This window comes from Ranitomeya imitator, chromosome 2, assembly GCF_032444005.1.
Source record: "Ranitomeya imitator isolate aRanImi1 chromosome 2, aRanImi1.pri, whole genome shotgun sequence".
Classification (NCBI taxonomy): Eukaryota; Metazoa; Chordata; class Amphibia; order Anura; family Dendrobatidae; genus Ranitomeya; species Ranitomeya imitator.
In genome coordinates, this window is record NC_091283.1 from 731865762 (window position 1) to 731885143 (window position 19382).

At 41.1% G+C, this 19382-nt stretch overlaps 1 protein-coding gene across 4 annotated transcripts in view; it reads right to left on the minus strand.

Annotated features, from left to right (window-relative positions):
* Positions 1-320: 320 nt before the first annotated feature.
* Positions 321-19382, minus strand: part of TBATA (thymus, brain and testes associated) — a 70085-nt gene continuing 51023 nt past the window's right edge. Inside the window, exons 6-11 of one of the 4 annotated variants that reach the window (XM_069753203.1) lie at positions 18626-18711; positions 9150-9311; positions 8781-8862; positions 6379-6517; positions 5247-5296; positions 321-2436 (exon numbers count right to left, since the gene is read on the minus strand). In XM_069753203.1, coding sequence (XP_069609304.1) covers positions 2357-2436; positions 5247-5296; positions 6379-6517; positions 8781-8862; positions 9150-9311; positions 18626-18711 — 599 coding nt within the window. In that variant the 3' untranslated portion in view covers positions 321-2356. The remainder of the gene's footprint in view (positions 2437-5246; positions 5297-6378; positions 6518-8780; positions 8863-9149; positions 9312-18625; positions 18712-19382) is intronic. The other 3 variants (XM_069753204.1, XM_069753205.1, XM_069753206.1) reach the window with 3 other exon arrangements.

Here is a 19382-nt window from a genome sequence, read left to right on the forward strand (position 1 = left end):
AGAATGACCAAAAACCAGCTATTCATGAATTTTTTTTGGGGGAGGCGTTTATACCGTTGCGCGTTTGGTAAAATTGATAAAGCAGTTTTATTCTTCGGGTCAGTACGATTACAGCGATACCTCATTTATGTCATTTTTTAATGTTTTGGCGCTTTTTACGATAAAAACTATTTTATAGAAAAAATAATAATTTTTGCATCGCTTTATTCTCAGGACTAAACTTTTTTATTTTTTTGCTGATGATGCTGTGTCACGGCTCTTTTTTTGCGGGACAAGATGACGTTTTCAGCGGTACCATGGTTGTTTATATCTGTCTTTTTGATCGCGTGTTATTTCACTTTTTGTTCGGCGGTATGATAATAAAGTGTCGTTTTTTGCCTCGTTTTTTTTTTCTTACGGTGTTTACTGAAGGGGTTAACTAGTGGGCCAGTTTTATAGGTCGGGTCGTTACGGACGGGGCGATACTAAATATGTGTACTTTTTTTATTTTTTTTTTCATTTAGATAAAGAAATGTATTTATGGGAATAATATATATTTTTTTTCATTATTTAGTAATATTTTTTTTATTTTTGTTTACACATTTGGACATTTTTTTTAAACTTTTTTACTTTGCCCCAGGGGGGGACATCACAGATCGATGATCTGACAGTTTGCACAGCACTCTGTCAGATCACCGATCTGACTAGCAGCACTGCTAGCTAGCACTGCTAGCGCATCGCGTTGCTGCGGGGGGCTCAGGGAAGCCCGCAGGGAGCCCCCTCCCTGCGGGATGCTTCCCTATTCTGCCGGCACATCGCGATCATGTTTGATCGCGGTGTGCCGGGGGTTAATGTGCCGGGAGCGGTCCGTGACCGCTCCTGGCACATAGTGCCGGACGTCAGCTGTGATAGGCAGCTGACACCCGGCCGCGATCGGCCGCGCTTCCACCGTGAGTGCGGCCGATCGCATATGACGTACTATCCCTTCGGTGGTCATAGGGGCCCACCTCACCTCGACGGGATAGTACGTCCGATGTCAGAAAGGGGTTAAAATATATCTTGTGGAAGAGATCCATAAGATAGGTATACACAAAGGCCATCCATGTCTAAATGTGCTTCCATTTCTGGTTTGGCTAGAGAGTTGAATTGGAATATAATCTGAATAAATAGACTGATATCATGGATCAGATACTTAATTTACCAGTTTTATCCTAATTCTCAATGAAAAGTGTCCTCCAAAAACAAAGGAAACGTGGACAAGCACATAGCACCATGGACCTTCTATAGAAATCATTCATGTCTCCAGGGTGGAAATTCTCTTCATTTGAAAATAAACACAATTAAAGAGAATTGTCTATACAAATTTGTACAGGGTGTAAAAATGAATGAAAATGTTCTTGACTATGTCAACTCCAAGATTTATAGAAACTTAATTCCAGCTCACCCACTTGCTCTATGCTCATCTATGCTGCACCCTACTACTCATCTGTCTCCACACCCTCCATTCACACGATAACTGCACTTGATACTTGACTATTGCCCTTAAACACACGGGCTGATGACCGGATCATGCAGCTTCATATGAAAATCCCTATTTATTATAATTGCCAGACCTGAAATAACAAGCGCTTTTCACCTATTGTGCCCCCCCCCCCCCCATTTCCTTGTAGATTGTAAGCTTGCGAGCAGGGACCTCACCCCTAATGTCACTGCTTAAATTGTCTTAACTTGTACTGAATTTATTGTCTGTACATGTCCCCGCTTAATTGTAAAGTGATGCGGAATATGTTGGCGCTATATAAATAAAAATTATTATTATAATTATTATTATTATCCACCTGGGGCTCAGACACTGGCCTCGCTCTGGCTTCACATCAAGGAAAATATAAAAAACTGGAGTCTAGCTCAACAGGACTGGATTTTCCTTTTCTTTTGTATGCACTATATTTTCTTTTCAAAAAGAAAAGGAAAATCCAGTCTTGCTGAGGCGGACTCCAATTTTTTCTAACTGCAAGATTTGCTGTCATTCAGTTTATATGTCATGTTCACCGTTTACCTTTGCGGATCTTGCAATTTTAATTGCTGACAAGATACGGTAGAGTATTAAAGCATATTTTTCCTGCTTCTATAGATTTATTAAACTTCAAGCTACAACAAATAAAGAATGAAAAAAGGAGAATCATGATAAAAATGCCTAAATTGAATATTGCATTAATCAGATCTGATATTTCATCCCTTTTTGAATATTCTATTTGTCAGGATTAAGAAAGCATCTTACATGTCGATTGACAATAGTTTCCTGCATCTAAAAAAAGACACATAAATCACAAGATCATGAAATAGCAGGTGTTCAGGAAAAAATCGCTTCATTGGGGAATTATTTTTCAGCGCTGGGTTTGCTTTGATTTTCATTGTCTTCTGCATGTATCTGAAGAACTTCTGCAGTACCAATGTGCTCTGAAAAAGATTGTGTAAAATCAATGGAGTTCATTAGGGGCCCATACTTATCACAAAACAGGGCAGCACGGTGGCGCAGTGGTTAGCACAGCAGCCTTGCAGCGCTGGAGTCCTGGGTTCTAATCCCACCCAGGACAACATCTACAAAGAGTTTGTATGTTCTCTCCGTGTTTGCGTGGGTTTCCTCCCACATTCCAAAGACATACTGATAGGGAATTTAGACTGTGAGCCCCAACAGGGACAGTGATGATAATGTGTGCAAAACTGCTGCGCTGCGGAATATGTTAGCGCTATATAAAAATAAAGATGATTATTATTAAACATGTTGGTTTGGTGCTACTCCTTTTATATTTATGTCTAGAACTTGCAGGTTAGCTCCCTTTTAGGGAATGATGCTAAACTGTAATACTAGACACCTCCACAAACTTAGATCTTTGTCAAATGACAGCTACCTTGCTTCAACCAGATACAGAGGATATAAAAGGTCTACACATTCCTGCTAAATACTATGTTTTAGTCATGTAAAAATATAACAAGAAGAATAATTTCAGAACTGTTGGCAGTGGATTAATTTCTATATTGTCCAGCCATTCAACAGTTAATATATGTTAATTTAGGAACAAAGATAACACAGCTTACAACTGGTATTTATTATAGCTTAGGATCTTAGCCTCATCAGATCTTTGTCTCATCAGACTCCAAAATACTTTCCCACATGCTTTAGGCAGACTTGATGTAGGTTTTGGTAAATCATAGCCAGGCTGGAATTTGTCTAAACATACATTTTTGATGAATGTCAAGATCTTGGTAATTCAGAAATAAAAACTGGAAACAAATGGGTTAATCTTCGCTGCCGTTGAAAAAGATTTAAGAGATGTAGAATGCAAATGTAAGTGGTTTATCCGTAAACGAGTTTCAAAGTTTTATAACTTCTTCATCAAAGTCATGGTTTTTCCTGATGAAGAAGTTGTAAGGCTGTGTGCACACGCTGCGGATTTTGCTGCGGATCCGCAGCGGATTTGGCCGCTGCGGATCCGCAGCAGTTTTCCCAAAGTTTACAGTACAATGTAAACCTATGGGAAAAAAAAAACGCTGTGCACATGCTGCGGAAAAAGCCGCGCGGAAACGCTGTGGGATATTTTCCGCAGCATGTCAATTGTTTGTGCGGATTCCGCAGCGGGTTTCAACCAGCACCAATAGGAAAGTGCTGGTGAAAACCCGCAGAAGAATCCGCAGAAGAAACCGCAAGAAAATCCGCAGTGAAAACCGCACCTGGTTACCAGTGAAGACATCGCTGAATTGGCGTCACACACGCTGATTCAGCAATATCTGCGGGAGATCCAGCGACGAAATAAAGTTCTGGCCTTTCTGCTCTGACCAACGATGTCACAGCAGGATCCAGATCGCTGCTGTGTGTTAAACACAACGATATCGCAATCCAAGACGCTGCAACGTCTTGGATCGCTAGCGATATCGTTGTTAAATTGTTCAGTGTGAAGGTACCTTTTGGACAGCTGCCTTCTTACACACCTTCTTGATACCTTGATATTTGCAATTCGATATCTTATTCCAGAGATATCCATGTTTTTTTCTGATATGTAAATGAGCTTGTTTGGGACTATGGGCCAGGCACTGATGTGTATGAGAATCTGCCTCCAGAGACTATTGTAAATAAAAGGGGGAGTTACCAGTGTGATATGTAATGGCTGTTGTCCTGATCTCACTGCAGAGCTGTATGTGATTATAATTGACACAACTGTAGGTGTCCTGATCAGCTTCCATCTCACAGGCAGACAGGGTTGCAATACAGAAAAACTTTGAGAGCTGCAGCAAATGTGATTGTAAGGAGCAAAGTTTAGTTGTACTGTTCTATGTTAGTTGTATGTCTCACATAGGTAACTCCCCCTTTTATTAAACATAAGCTCTGGAGGCAGATTCTTATGCAGATCAATATTTGGCCTGTAGTCATATAAACAAACATGGATTTCTCTGGAATAAGACATTGAATTGAAAATTTCTTTTTTTTTTCAGCTTCCTATGACCTACATGCCCATGTAGACAGCTTTGGAGGTTTGATCCTTCTGACAGATTCCCCTTTAATATGAATTTAAACGTGATTGCCTAATTCTGATCACAATCACATCCACAATTTATAACAGCATGTTCACACTTATGCAGGCACTAGATTGTGGCCCGATTCTAACGCATCGGGTATTCTAGAATATGCATGTCCCCGTAGTATATGGACAATGATGATTCCAGAATTCGCGGCAGACTGTGTCCGTCGCTGATTGATCGAGGCAACCTTTATGACATCATCGTCGCCATGGCAACCATTATGACATCAATCCAATCAGTCCAATCAGTGACGCGGGATGTCTACGTCCTTTATGACATCATCGTCGCTGTGCCCGTCGCTGATTGGTCGAGGCCTGGCGGCATCGACCAATCAGGGACGCGGGATTTCCAGGACAGACAGACAGACAGACAGACGGAAAAACCCTTAGACAATTATATATATAGATATTATTTTAATTTTGTTTTTATTTTCCATCTCAAAATTTTCAGTTTTTCAATTGAATGGCCACTGATTAAAGGAGAGAATAAAGGTGGAAAAAGTTCTGAAATGAATTGTTTTGGAGTATGTTTTTTTTACATGACAAAAACCATGCTTTTAAAACAGGGAAGTGTAGATTTTTTTTCTGCCCACTGTACATCATCACTGTAAATTGTAGAATAGACAAGCCTAACAGCTCATACATTTATATTTGAAATACAGTGAAAATAAATCATGAATTATGGTTGGTTACCTGGCTTATCTTCTTCGGGAACAGGCTCTGGTCTCTGCTTGTGACTTGACCTAATACACAAAAGAAATGAGTTGTTTGCTGATTACACATGACATTTTCTCTGTAGATTGTTAGGATCAATGACAGGATGAGTTGAACAAGCTTTTCGGTGTCCAGTATGAATTGCAGAAGAAAGGGCAAGTAATGGCATTGGGTGTGTTTTCCATCGTTACCTATAGGAAGATGTTACTTGTTACAGTGGTCACTTATCACATAGCATAAATCTAGTCCTGTGTGACATGCACAGTTCCCAAATAAAAGGCCACTCATGTTCACGAATAGTGGCCTCTTAAGTTGCACCATACTCAACCTGCCCCTTTTGGTAGGCCTAATTGGAGGCCATTGTCTACCTAATCACATTTGATATGCTGTACTAAATGGACTGGATACTTTATAGAGTATTCAATGCTTACCCAATGTCTTTGAACAGGCTTTTTCACTTGTATCAGCAGTCCCCAGATGCATTTGTCCCTACCACTATCTGACTATGGACTTAAATAGAGAAGTCTATGCATACTGATATAAAATTTTTCACATTTTTTTTTCTTTTGAATGATTTAATCTCAATATGCATGCGGACGCCTCTATTCAAGTCTACAGTCTATGCACAACAAAATGATAATCTCTTTTTGATGACTACTTTAGCTCAGGGGTTTACAGCCCATGTAAAGTGACACTTGTGGAGCTGGACTAGATAATACAGTGAACTGATCCTATGAGAAAACTGTTACACCCTAATTTGTCATGGTGCTTATGCCAGAAATCTGCTGTAAAGCACCTTGAAAAGTTGCCAAAACTTGAGGTGACTTTGGCGTTTTCACTCTTGTTTTGGCCAGCTCCACCCAAATGGGATAAGTTTGGGATGGACAAGGCATGATGCCACAGCTTGTGTAATCCACAACGAGCTATGGCATGCCTTGCATTAGAAATATTACTTCGGTCTCTGGTTGGGGTAAGATTTGTGGCGAAGTGAACTCCTCCTAATGAATCAGATGCCTCTGACCTCAACATGCACCCTCATCAACATAGGCATGATCAACACAGGTATTGATGAATCAGGGCCTTAGTGAAATTTGTAAGACAAAGCTTGTACCTGTTGAAATTTTTTCTCTGTAGGAACTCATCCTTCGTTAACAGACCTGTGCTGTTCTGGGTGTAGAGTGTTTCCCCCACAGATTCATGTTGCATATTGGCTGTAGCTGTCTGGATCATATTCATGACAAGGTCTTTTTCTGCAAGGAATTATGAAAGCATGAAAATTGGCAACTCATCTGTCTACTATTGAAGGGTTATTCATATTGTCTTAGATGACTAATATTTCAGAGTGCTTGTAAAAACAAGCAACTTAACAATTTACTAGTCATTACAATTCCCCCTTGTTCTCAACATAAGAGATTTTTCTTTAATTATTTACAGGTTCATGTACGCAGTGGTGGCCATATATGTGCAGTGCTTACAAGCTCTTTCTAAAAGAGCTTGACTGTTAGACCCAGAGCCACTGTGCATTTGATGCTGCCTCATATCGGTCTAAACTGTTTATCCAGCAGGAGTGCATGTCCCCAAGCAACCAGGATGCCGGGGGGCCAAGGAGCGGGATGATCCTGAACTAAGAGGATGAGGATAACCTTGAAATCAACATCAACCTTGAATGTTTCAAAACACTAAGTCAATATTTTGATCATATTTCTTATAGTTTTATTTATTCTTATATTTATTATAACTCATCACATCACTGCATCCGGTGCAGAGAGAACTGCACGGTAATGAAGAAGGTGAAATATACTATATAAAGGGTGGACTATTTATACATCAGAAAAAAACAAAAAACGAAAATATATAATGTGGGCTCCAAAACAGTATAAACCAGAACAGAACAAACCCCTAAAAAAATAACTTTTAATAATAAATGTCTAAAATCATATCCATATTAGAAACATTCTCATAGTTGAAAAATTAAATATACATAATGAAGGGTATACACAGGAAAGAGCAATAAGTAAGACTCGTTGACCCTAATAAGCCCAGTGAACAGAGGATGGGGTACAAATCATGAAGACTCTTGTTTCGAGATAAGTAATACCTCTGGGATTCTATATACAGTACATGGTTGGCTATTTCACTATCTTTGCTGGGGGTGCATCCCAGCAAATTATATTAAGAACTATATATTTTAATATTGTATATATATATATATATATATGCACTTTAGGCTTTATGTCATATTTTTCTCGGAGGACATTTATGCATTTTGTAATAGATGATTATGGGTTTTCTTGTTTCCTTCATACTGAGATTCCCAGAAGGGCAATATATATATATATATATATATATATATAACTTGTGTATATGAACTATATAGCATAGGTATTACTAGTTTCCAGGGATTGCCGTCGTTGAGCGGAGACACCATGACGATTAGTTAGGGTGCCAACCTCCGTGGTCAGGGAGGCTAACAGTTTTACATGGCTTATTAGAGTCGGCCAGCCTTACTTGTTTTTCTTTCCTATGTATAACCTTTATTATGTATATTTACCTTTTAAACTATGAGTGGTTTTACTATGGATATGGTTTTAGACATTTATTATTAAAAGTTATTTCTTAGGGGTTTGTTCTGTTTTGGTTTATATTATACAACATTAGCCATGCAAAAGTTAAAAGAATAAGACAAATATTAGCATGCATGTTAATTTTAATTATGATACATTGGCTCGCGTTTAGCATTAGTGTAAGTCAGAATTCTGGCATAACTTGGAGCTTCTTTTTGATGCAAACCAATTTTAGCACCAATTTAACACTAATTTTCACCAGCTTTAATATTGGGTTGGGACCATTTTTAGGCGTAAACATTAAGCCAAGTAATAGAAACCGTTTACCCTCTCACGAGACAGCTCTATCAGACAATGTGCCCACCTATGATAAATTTGGCACATTTCTCGACTACCTAGACTAAGTTTAGTCAATCTTTATGAGTACTTTACTAAATATGGGTCATTATTTCGTAATAACCAGTAAAGGTTTAAAGTTTACAAGGTTGTGCCATCTAAGAATGGTACCCCAAGAAAAAATTGTGCAGGTTTCACAGCTATATAAAAAAAAAAAACAGCCGGGTGGGAGGTTAGAGTTGGCAGTATGATCCTGAACTAAGAGGATGAGGATAACCCTTAAAGTAACTTCAACCTTGGATGCTTCATAACCTTAAGGAAATATTATCAGATAATCCAATATAACAATGTGCAACTGTTAGACCACAATATCAATGAGTATTTTCCGTTCTATGGCAGAAAAGTGGAAGTTAGTGGACCAACACATCACTTTCATTTTGGCATAAGGAATCTTTATAGTCTCTAAGGTGGAATGCCGCACTAAACCTGATACTTAATTTTTACTAATAGAGCATTGTTATTCTACTGAAAAATACATGTAATAATAACATGACTTTTTTTTGCCATTGAACAAAAAAAAGAAGTTTTACTATTCTCTTGTGATTGCTCTTACCTCTCTGGCCAGCTGACAAGAGCCACTGTTGGATGGCTGACAGAGAATCAGTTTGTAGAATCTGGCAAAGCAACTCCAATATCTATTAACAGAAAAGAGCCGTGTTACAATCCTCGGTCACTGTGACCTGTTTATCATTGGAAATACTGACGATTGATCCAATTTTGGGGACATAGCTTCACTAGATCATCTCTTTTGGTTTAATGTTCTGATGAGTAACCGGAAAATTTAGGGTCATGCAGAGCCACAAGAACTTTTGACCATATATAATCTACATTTAAAATCAACAGGGCTCCATTATCTTACAGATTAGTAAAATGCTGACATATCAAATGACTTTTGTCTCTTTTTGTATTTCTTAGGACTTGCCATAAGTTCTTGATCTTGTAAATTAGCACTTGTATTCTTTTCTTTGGCAATGCTGTTTTTTTTTGACTTTCGTGATGCCTGCCGTGTCATAGCTCTTGCAGATGCGGGTATGATACGTCCAGTTTCTGCAGAGTACTGCGTACATCTTCGTGGCTCTTCTACCTAAACAATTAATTTTAAATTAAAATTTTTCGGCGATGTATTCTATTCATCTTTTTGCACATTTTTTATGCAGGATGCAAGACAGGCCCTTCAGTGATGGCTGGGAAATGTTGGGTATCTGGCCTGTGGGTGCACATACGTATGTTATTATCAGCCCAAGACCACGAAAAAGTATTTTGGTGCCCTAGGCAGATGAAGCCAATGGCACTCCCCCAAAGCAAAGGAATGGCTCAGAGACTAAGGTAACAGGACTCCTAATGCACATCCCCATTTCCCTACGATGGGTTATGCAGCAAACTGTAATGACCATTTCAACTAGATTTGTTACCATTTTTGCAAAAAAAAAAGTAATCAAAAGGAAAAAAATGTGGTGCTCTTTAGGGATGTAACTTAACAGGGAGTACATTTAAAGTTACAGTAGATACAGAAACAATAATTTTTTGCTAACCATTTACCCAATACAGGGGAAGAAATAGAGATATTCACTCCTGACATCCTTTATTTTAAATTTAGAACCAGAAGGGTAGTTATGGAAACTAATAAAGCATAACTATAATCAGGGCTTTTTGGTTTCAATTAGGGCCTCCAGCATTTGGCAAATACCCTAATGGAAAATAAATAGACCTCCATCTAATATATAAAGCTGAATGTGTGTGTGTATGTATGTATGTATGTATGTATGTGTGTAAGTGCAGCGCCCCAGAGACCTGGTCGTTGCAGTATGACACTCTGCCACTAAGGGGAGTGATGGTACGTCTGATGGCACTTAAGGAATTCTCCTGACCAGGTATCACCAGCACACATTACACTTCACACTCCGGCCACTAGGGGGAGCAAAAGGCTTTATTTATTGGGCCCCTTCTCACACTGGTAAAACTAGGGGTTGGATAGAAAGTTAGTCAAAAGCTGACTGGGTTGGATTCAGGCAACATCCTGTGGCAGGGGGTGTTGCAGGGAGAAGGCACAGGGGGGTCCCTGTCAGGCGTGGGAACCTGGCAGGTACCTAGCGAACAGAACAGAACGTTACGGAACTGCGCCTGCACTACCTTGCAGCGGTATCCTAAGAAAGAGACAAGAAGCGAAGGATATTGTGGAACAGTGTAAACGAGATCAAGCAAAAAGGAGTACCAGTAGGAGTCGTGCCGTGAGACCGAGGCAACATCCTACTGAGGCGCGTAGCCGGTGGCCGGAACACCGTGGGAGTAACTGACTTTAGGCTTCACTTCAAACTCCGCAGGACAGTTAATTATAGGTTGGCTGTCTACCTTAAATTTCCTAAGAAGACATAGGGGGTAACAGTGGGAGAGGGGCATCTCTAGGGTCCCGGAAGACCTCCAGGCCTTCCCAAAACATCCAAAACATGCGTCCTAGCCAAAACATACTGGGGGACGAGAAACTAGCAACATCTGGAACTAAAGAGAGAGAGAGCTGTAGAGAACGAACGAACGAGAACAGCAGTTGTGAGGACTATTCCGAATGCTTAGCAGGGTAGGACTACAACACACAGGCGCTAGTGGTGGGCAACGATTTCCATCTGCGAGGGAAACTCTGGAAGTGAACATCAGGCCGGCCTGTCTCTGATAGCCCTGTTAAACGTGCTCTGGATTGAGGATCCTGAAGTCTTCAGTAAAGAGGTAAAGAGACTGCAACCTTGTGTCCTTGTTATTGCCTGCACCTCACACCATCACCTTCCATCTTACTGGGAAGCCCTGGGGACATACTTCACCTGTGGGAAGGTATACCATCCAGCTGCCATTCCATCACCCCAGCGGACCCCACAGCAGCGTCGGTCACCCTGACCGAACACCACAGGTGGCATCACGAATCCCTGACAGACTGTACCACCTTTATTGGACGCCCCTTAGCAGGGTCGCGGACCGGGTCTAGCCACCGTGACAGCCTCAGAACCGAACCAGAGAGGCCCGGTACCGAGAACGCGCGGCCCTGTGTCTGGGGGCGATCCATATGTCCGGGATTGGCATCTGCACCGTCGCAGCTACAGCCACAAAATTTTGCACAGTCACAGGTCTGGACCCTGAGAGCGTCATAGGCTATGTTGTGATGCGAAATTTTAACCCTGCATGTTCCAATTCACCAAACAATTTTGCCCCTATCTACATAATGGGGAAAAAGTGAAAGGAGGCATCGCAGCTACAGCCACAAAATTTTGCACAGTCACACGTCTGGACCCTAAGAGCGTCATAGGCTATGTTGTGAGGTGAAATTTTAACCCCACGCTTTCCAATTCACCAAACAATTTTGCCCCTAGCTACTTAATGGGGAAAAAGTGAAAGGAAAAGTGTTGGAGGCAAATTAACTGCTGCCAGATGTGACACGAGGGGAATTTAAAGAGTGAGAGCGATGGTGCCAAAGAGTATACACCGTACAGCTGCTAAGGTGGGGCCACGACATGGGATACTCACTACACACGGGGATATGAACACACACACAAAATGCACCACACACTGCCACATGCTTGAACACATATCACCCTCAGCGCACATTTCACCACACATACACCAACCTCGCCACATAAAAGTCGAAACACAAAAGTCGCCGCTGTCATTTCGACCTCACATCTGTCATTTTCTGATCACTCCACTATTTTCCCTCACTCCTCTCATTTTGCACTCACACCTTTTCATTTTCACCTCACACCCCTCATTTTCACCTCAGTATATACATGTTTCTTATCTCCCTTACACATAGTATACACCTGTATGTCTTCTCTTGTATATAGCATATACCTGTATGCCATCTCCCCTGTAAATAGTATATACCTGCTGTATGTCATCTCCTCCTGTATATTGTATATACCCATGTGTCATCTCCTCCTGTACATATTATATACCTGTATGTCATCTCTTCTGTATATACTATATACCTGTATGTCATCTCCTCCTATATATAGTATATACCTGCATGTCATCTCCTGTATATAGTATATACCTGTATGTCATCTCCCCTGTATATAGTATATACCTGCTGTATGTCCTCTCCTCCTCTATACCTATGTGTCATCTCCTCTTTTATATAGTATATACCTGTATGTCATCTCCTCCTGTATATAGTATATACGTGTGTCATCTCCTCCTGTATATAGTATGTACCTCTAAGTCATCTCCTCCTGTATATAGTATTTACCTGTGTATCATCTGCTCTGTATAAAGTATATACCTGTGTGTCATCTCCTCGAGTATATAGTTTATACCTTTATGTCATCTCCACCTGTATATAGTATATACATGTGTGTAATCTCCATTGTATATAGTATATACCTGTGTGTCATCGCCCCTGTATATAGTATGTACCTGTATGTCATCTCCCCTGTATATAGTATATACCTGTATGTCATCTCCTCCTGTATATAGTATATACCTGTGTGTCATCTCCCCTGTATATAATAATAATAATAATAATAATCTTTATTTATATAGCGCCAACATATTCCGCAGCGCTTTACAGTTTAACAGTTTCAAACACAAAAGTCATAAGTAACAACGTTAACAATACAATAATTAAAGCAAAATAAGACGACCCTGCTCGTGAGAGCTTACAATCTACAATGAGGTGGGGGAGATGCAAAGTACAGGTGTGTATTTACAATGATGTATTTACAATCATGGTCCAGCCATCTTCAGGGGTTGGGGAATAGATGAGGAGTATACAGTATATAGTATATATGTGTGTGTCATCTCCTCCTGTATATAGTATATACCTGTGTGTCATCTCCTCCTGTATATAGTATATACCTGTGTGTCATCTCCTCCTGTATATATGCAAACAACCACAAGGTGACAGTCAAATTACTGTCACCTTAAAGAAGCCAACCATTAATAAAAACTTGAATACATTTTATTGAAAGAAACAAAAAATGAAGACAATACATATACATTTTAAAAACTACTTCCATTTTTCCGGATATTCCCCCTAGGGAGAGCCATGAGAAGCAGACACGATCATATTCCGGATCCCAACATACGGTACATAAAGTTATACCAATGCCATTACCTAAGATAGGTTTTTCTATTGTGGGCCTCCTCTCCTGGCTTCTCCCTGCGCCCCGACGCGCGTTTCGCCCTTGCTTCTTCTATCTTAGGTAATGGCATTGGTATAACTTTATGTACCGTATGTTGGGATCCGGAATATGATCGGTTAATAGTGGTAATATAGGACATAATGGTACTAAGGGCTGCTTCAATAACATAGGACACTAGCATTAGAAAGGGGAGGCTGATAGCACCTTATATACAGTCTATGTGTTGTTTGAGAAGCTGAGTCTCTTTGTTTTTGATATATGTACTTTATTGTTGATTTATAATTGTGTGCTTCTCATGGCTCTCCCTAGGGGGAATATCCGGAAAAATGGAAGTAGTTTTTAAAATGTATATGTATTGTCTTCATTTTTTGTTTCTTTAAATAAAATGTATTCAAGTTTTTATTAATGGTTGGCTTCTTTAAGGTGACAGTAATTTGACTGCCACCTTGTGGTTGTTTGCATGTATCAAGGAAGTACCATTAGAAGTAGATGGTTGGACTTAGTTGAATAATCCTCCTGTATATAGTATATACCTGTGTGTCATCTGCTCCTGTATATAGTATATACCTGTGTGTCATCTGCTCCTGTATATAGTATATACCTGTGTGTCATCTCCTCCTGCATATAGTATATACCTGTGTGTCATCTCCTCCTGTATATGGTATATACCTGTGTGTCATCTCTCCTGTATATAGTACTAAATTGGCAGCCTGATAAATCCCCAGCCAACAGGAAGCCCTCCCCCTGGCAGTATATATTAGCTCACACATACACATAATAGACAGGTCATGTGACTGACAGTGTATTTCCTATTTGGTACATTTGTTGCTCTCGTAGTTTGTCTGCTTATTAATCAGATTTTTATTTTTGAAGGATAATACCAGACTTGTGTTTGTTTTAGGGCGAGTTTCATGTATCAAGTTGTGTGTGTTGAGTTGCATGTGGCGACATGCATGTAGCGACTTTTGTGAGATGAGTTTTGTGTGGCGACATGCGTGTAGCAACTTTTTGTGTGTCGAATTGCATGTGACAGGTTAGTGTAGCAAGTTGTGTGCAGCAAGTTTTGCGCATGGCGAGTTTTGCGCGTGGCAAGTTTTATGTGTGGTTTGTTTTGAGTGTGTGCAAGTTTTGTGTGAGACAACTTTTGCATGTGTTGCAACTTTTGTGCATGTGGCAATTTTTCCGTGGGTGCAAGTTTTGTGTGTGGTGAGTTTTCCATGAGGTGAGTTTTGCACGTGTGGCAAGTTTTGAGCGGCGACTTTTGTGTTTCGACTTTTATGTGGCGAGGTTGGTGTATGTGTGGTGAAATGTGTGCTAAGGGTGGTATATGTGTTCAAGCACGTGGTAGTTTGTGGCGCCTTTTGTGTGTGTGTTCATATCCCCGTGTGTGGTGAGTATCCCATGTCGGGGCCCCACCTTAGCATCTGTACAGTATATACTCTTTGGTGCCATCGCTCTCACTCTTTAAGTCCCCCCTGTTCAAATCTGGCATCTGTCAATTTGCCTCCAACACTTTTCCTTTCACTTTTTTCCCATTATGTAGATAGGGGCAAAATTGTTTGGTGAATTGGAAAGCGCGGGGTTAAAATTTCACCTCACAACATAGCCTATGATGCTCTCAGGGTCCAGACATGTGACTGTGCAAAATTTTGTGGCTGTAGCTGCGACGCCTCCAACACTTTTCCTTTCACTTTTTCCCCATTATGTAGATAGGGGCAAAATTGTTTGGGGAATTGGAATGCGCGGGGTTAAAATTTCACCTCACAACATAGCCTATGACGCTCTCGGGGTCCAGACGTGTGAGTGTGCAAAAATTTTGTGGCTGTAGCTGCGACGGTGCAGATGCCTATCCCGGACATACACACATACATACATACATACACACATACACACATTCAGCTTTATATATTAGATATACAGTATCTATATATATAATTGTCTAAGGGTTTTTCCGTCTGTCTGTCCTGGAAATCCCACGTCAATCAGTGACGGGCACAGCGACGATGATGTCATAAAGGACGTAGACATCCCATGTTTCTGATTCAGCGACGGGCACAGTATCGACGTAGATGTCATAATGGTTGCCATGGCGACGATGATGTCATAGAGGTCGCCTCGACCAATCAGCGACGGGCACAGTCTGCCGCGAATTCTGGAATCATCATTGTCCATATACTACGGGGACATGCATATTCTAGAATACCCGATGCATTAGAATTGGGCCACAATCTAGTACATATATATATATATATATATATATATATATATACCATATTTTCTGGCATATAAGACGAACCCCAAATTTTCCAGTTAAAATATAAAATCTTCTCAAAAGTCGGGGGTTGTCTTATATGCTGGGTGTCGTCTTAGTGTCGTCTTATAGGGTGGGTGCAGAGCAATTTGCGGTCGACGTATATAGTGGGTGGGAGTGGTCCCGATGACGAGGTGAGGGAGCGCCTCACCAGGAAGGTGTAAGTGAAGCAAACTGTCAGCGTCTGGGATGCCAGAGTTATGCAAAAAAGAGAGAGAGCGGTGCTGTGCCTAGAAAAACACTCCTCTTTCACTCATCTGGCTCGCCCTTGTATCCTATTATCTCCTTCTCTGCCTCTGCTTCACTTACACCTTCCCGGTGAGGTGCCCCCTCACCTTGTCATTGGGGTCGCTCCCCCCACAATATGTGGCGACCTCAGATTACTCCGCACCTGCCCTATAAGACGACACCTGGCGTATAAGACGATACCCGACTTTTGAGAAGATTTTCAGGGGTTAAAAAGTAGTCTTATATGCAAGAAAATACAGTATATATATTATGGCTGTGCATCTTTATACATGTACTTGATTGGGTAGACTGAAACCCAATCTATAGTGATTGATAAGTGGAACAGGCTGCCACGAGAGGTGGTGAGTTCCTCTTCAATGGTTGTCTTCAAACAGAGGCTGGACAGACATCTGTCTGAGATGGTTTAGTGAATCCTGCATTGAGCATGGGGTTGGACACGATGACCGTGGAGGTTTCTACCAACTCTAACATTCTATGATTCTATGAAACCTAAAAACCTATGAGTCTGTTTGCAGTTGCAAAAGCTTTTATCAAATGTGGACCTTCTTCTAATGGGTTCCATAAACGTGTTCATCCATTTAATGTCAAAGTCAGGCACAACTGATGACAATATCTAGGTGTGTCCCTTCCAGCACTCCAATAGGAAACTTGACTTTTCAACGAGTCACATGAAAAAACATTCAGCACAACAACTGATGCACCAGGTGTCATGATTCCAAGGAAAATAAGTTGTTGCATCAGCTTCTCTCCAGTATGAAGGCTGACAATTAGTGTTGAGCGATACCGTCCGATACTTGAAAGTATCGGTATCGGATAGTATCGGCCGATACCTGAAAAGTATCGGATATCGCCGATACCGATATCCGATACCAATACAAGTCAATGGGACACCAAGTATCGGAAGGTATCCTGATGGTTCCCAGGGTCTGAAGGAGAGGAAACTCTCCTTCAGGCCCTGGGATCCATATTAATGTGTAAAATAAAGAATTAAAATAAAAAATATTGATATGCTCACCTCTCCGGAGGTCCCTGGACATCACCGCTGGTAACCGGCAGCCTTCTTTGCTTAAAATGAGCGCGTTTAGGACCTGAGAATGATGTTGCGGCTTCTGATTGGTCGCGTGCCGCTCATGTGACCGCCACGCGACCAATCAGAAGCCGCGACGTCATTCTCAGGTCCTAAATTCCTAGAATGAGGAGTTTAGGGCCTGAGAATGACGTCGCGGCTTCTGATTGGTCGCGTGGCGGTCACATGAGCGGCACGCGACCAATCAGAAGCCGTGACGTCATGGAAGTCCCTAAACGCGCTCATTTTAAACAAAGAAGGCTGCCGGTTACCAGCGGTGATGTCCAGGGGCCGCCGGAGAGGTGAATATATCAATATTTTTTATTTTAATTCTTTATTTTACACCTTAATATGGATCCGATACCGATTCCCGATATCACAAAAATATCGGAACTCGGTATCGGAATTCCGATACCGCAAGTATCGGCCGATACCCGATACTTGCGGTATCGGAATGCTCAACACTACTGACAATTAATCTCATAAAATTACACTTTTATAACTTGTTGTCTAAGTTAATCAACAAGACACATATGAGGAGCACTGGAGACAGATTTAGTAAGTAGTATATAGTACAGGCCAAAAGTTTGGACACATCTGTTTCTGCCGTGATTTTCCTTATTTTTATTTGAATGTATACATTGTAAATTCAGACTGAAGGCAGCAAAACCACAAATGAGCACACATGTAAACATGAAGTAAGAAATTCTTGTGAAACAAACTAGAATATTTGTTAAACCTTAGATTCCTCAATGTACCCTCCTTGTACTCTGATGACATCTTTACACACACCCTTGGCATTCTTTCAAGCAGCTTCAGCAGGTAGTCACCTGGAACAACTTTCCAACAAACTTCAAGGAGTTTGCAAAGGTGCTGAGCATTTGTTGTCTGCTTTACCTTAACTTCTCATCCAACACATCCCAAACCATCTCTGAAGGTGCAAGTCATGTCATCTGATGTAACAGTCCATCCCTCTCCTTCTTAGGCTATGTGCACACGCTGCGGATTACTCTGCAGATTTTTCTGCATTGATTTGGTAAATCTGCAGGTAATCCGCATTGCGGAATTCCTGTGGAATTACCGCGGATTTACCGCTTTTTTTATGGATTTTGTGCGTATTTCATCTGCGGTTTTACACCTGCGGATTCCTATTATGGAGCAGGTGTAAACCGCTCCGGAATCCGCACAAAGAATTGACATGCTGCGGAATAAACAACGCTACATTTACGCGCGTTTTTTTCGGCAGCATGTGCACTGCGGATACTGTTTTCCATAGGTTTACATGGTACTGTAAACTCATGGAAAACTGCTGCGAATCTGCAGTGGCCAATCCGCTGCGGATCCACAGCAAATTCCACAGCATGTGCACATACCCTTAGTCACCTAGCCCTTACATAATCTGGAGGTGCTTGAGGTCATTGTAGGAAGCAACGCAAATGCTGGTCACACAAAGTCAGTTTGTCTGTAAAGGATTCAGGTACAGATCCTAGTTCTCATTAGAAATGGAAACCAGGGACGCAATTGTGACAGCGCTTACACATTTGCTTATAATGCTGTCACCATATACAATTATGCCTTAACTATATTTTAACTGTCGCTTTAAGAAAGAATAGTTTTACCCAATTCTTGCAATGAAGCATAAGTAATACCTCTTGCTTTTCTGCCTTTCTGTCTGTTGTGCAGACTTTTGCTGCAAGTTCTTTCAGCTCATCCCGCCATGCTTCAGACATGGAACCTGCGTTACAGGAGATTAAAGAGTGATAGATTTACCACTGTGATTCCTACTGGGCAGCTAAATGCTCTGGAAGATTGGGTAGATTGCACCCTATTATTTATTACAGACTGTTTACTCGATTAGTTACAAGACAATAAAATGCAGAATCAATAGAAAGAATTAATGGTGTTCTACCCCAAATTGTCTCTTATTGTCCTATTGATTCGCTCTTCTAATATGACAATTCTTTGTCATGTCAAGAGCTAAACTTTCTTAGCCTCAGTCTGGTCTCGGGTTTGCTATTTATCCCCGCTGTGTTCTTCAGACGATGTCTGTTATAGTTTTTGCCTAGTGCTGCTGTAGCTGACTCTGATTGCTCTAATTTGTCCTGCTGCGTTGCTGTCTGAACTCGTGTCTCTGTTTTCCCCTATTTCTGTCTTGACTCCGTGTTTCCCTTCAGTGCTGACTCCCTGGTTTTGACTTGGCTTGTATCCTGACCTGCTTCTGTCTTTTGTCTTTTGTGTAATCCGCTCCTGACCATTACGGACTCCCTGGCTCGTATCTGACCGTGAATTTGCTTATTCCTTTGGTACTGCGCTACAGTCTAGGATTTGACCTAGGATTTGACCTGGCTAGTTTGACTATTCTGCTGCCACCTGTGGTAACCTCACTGCTGCACTGCAGGCCAGCTC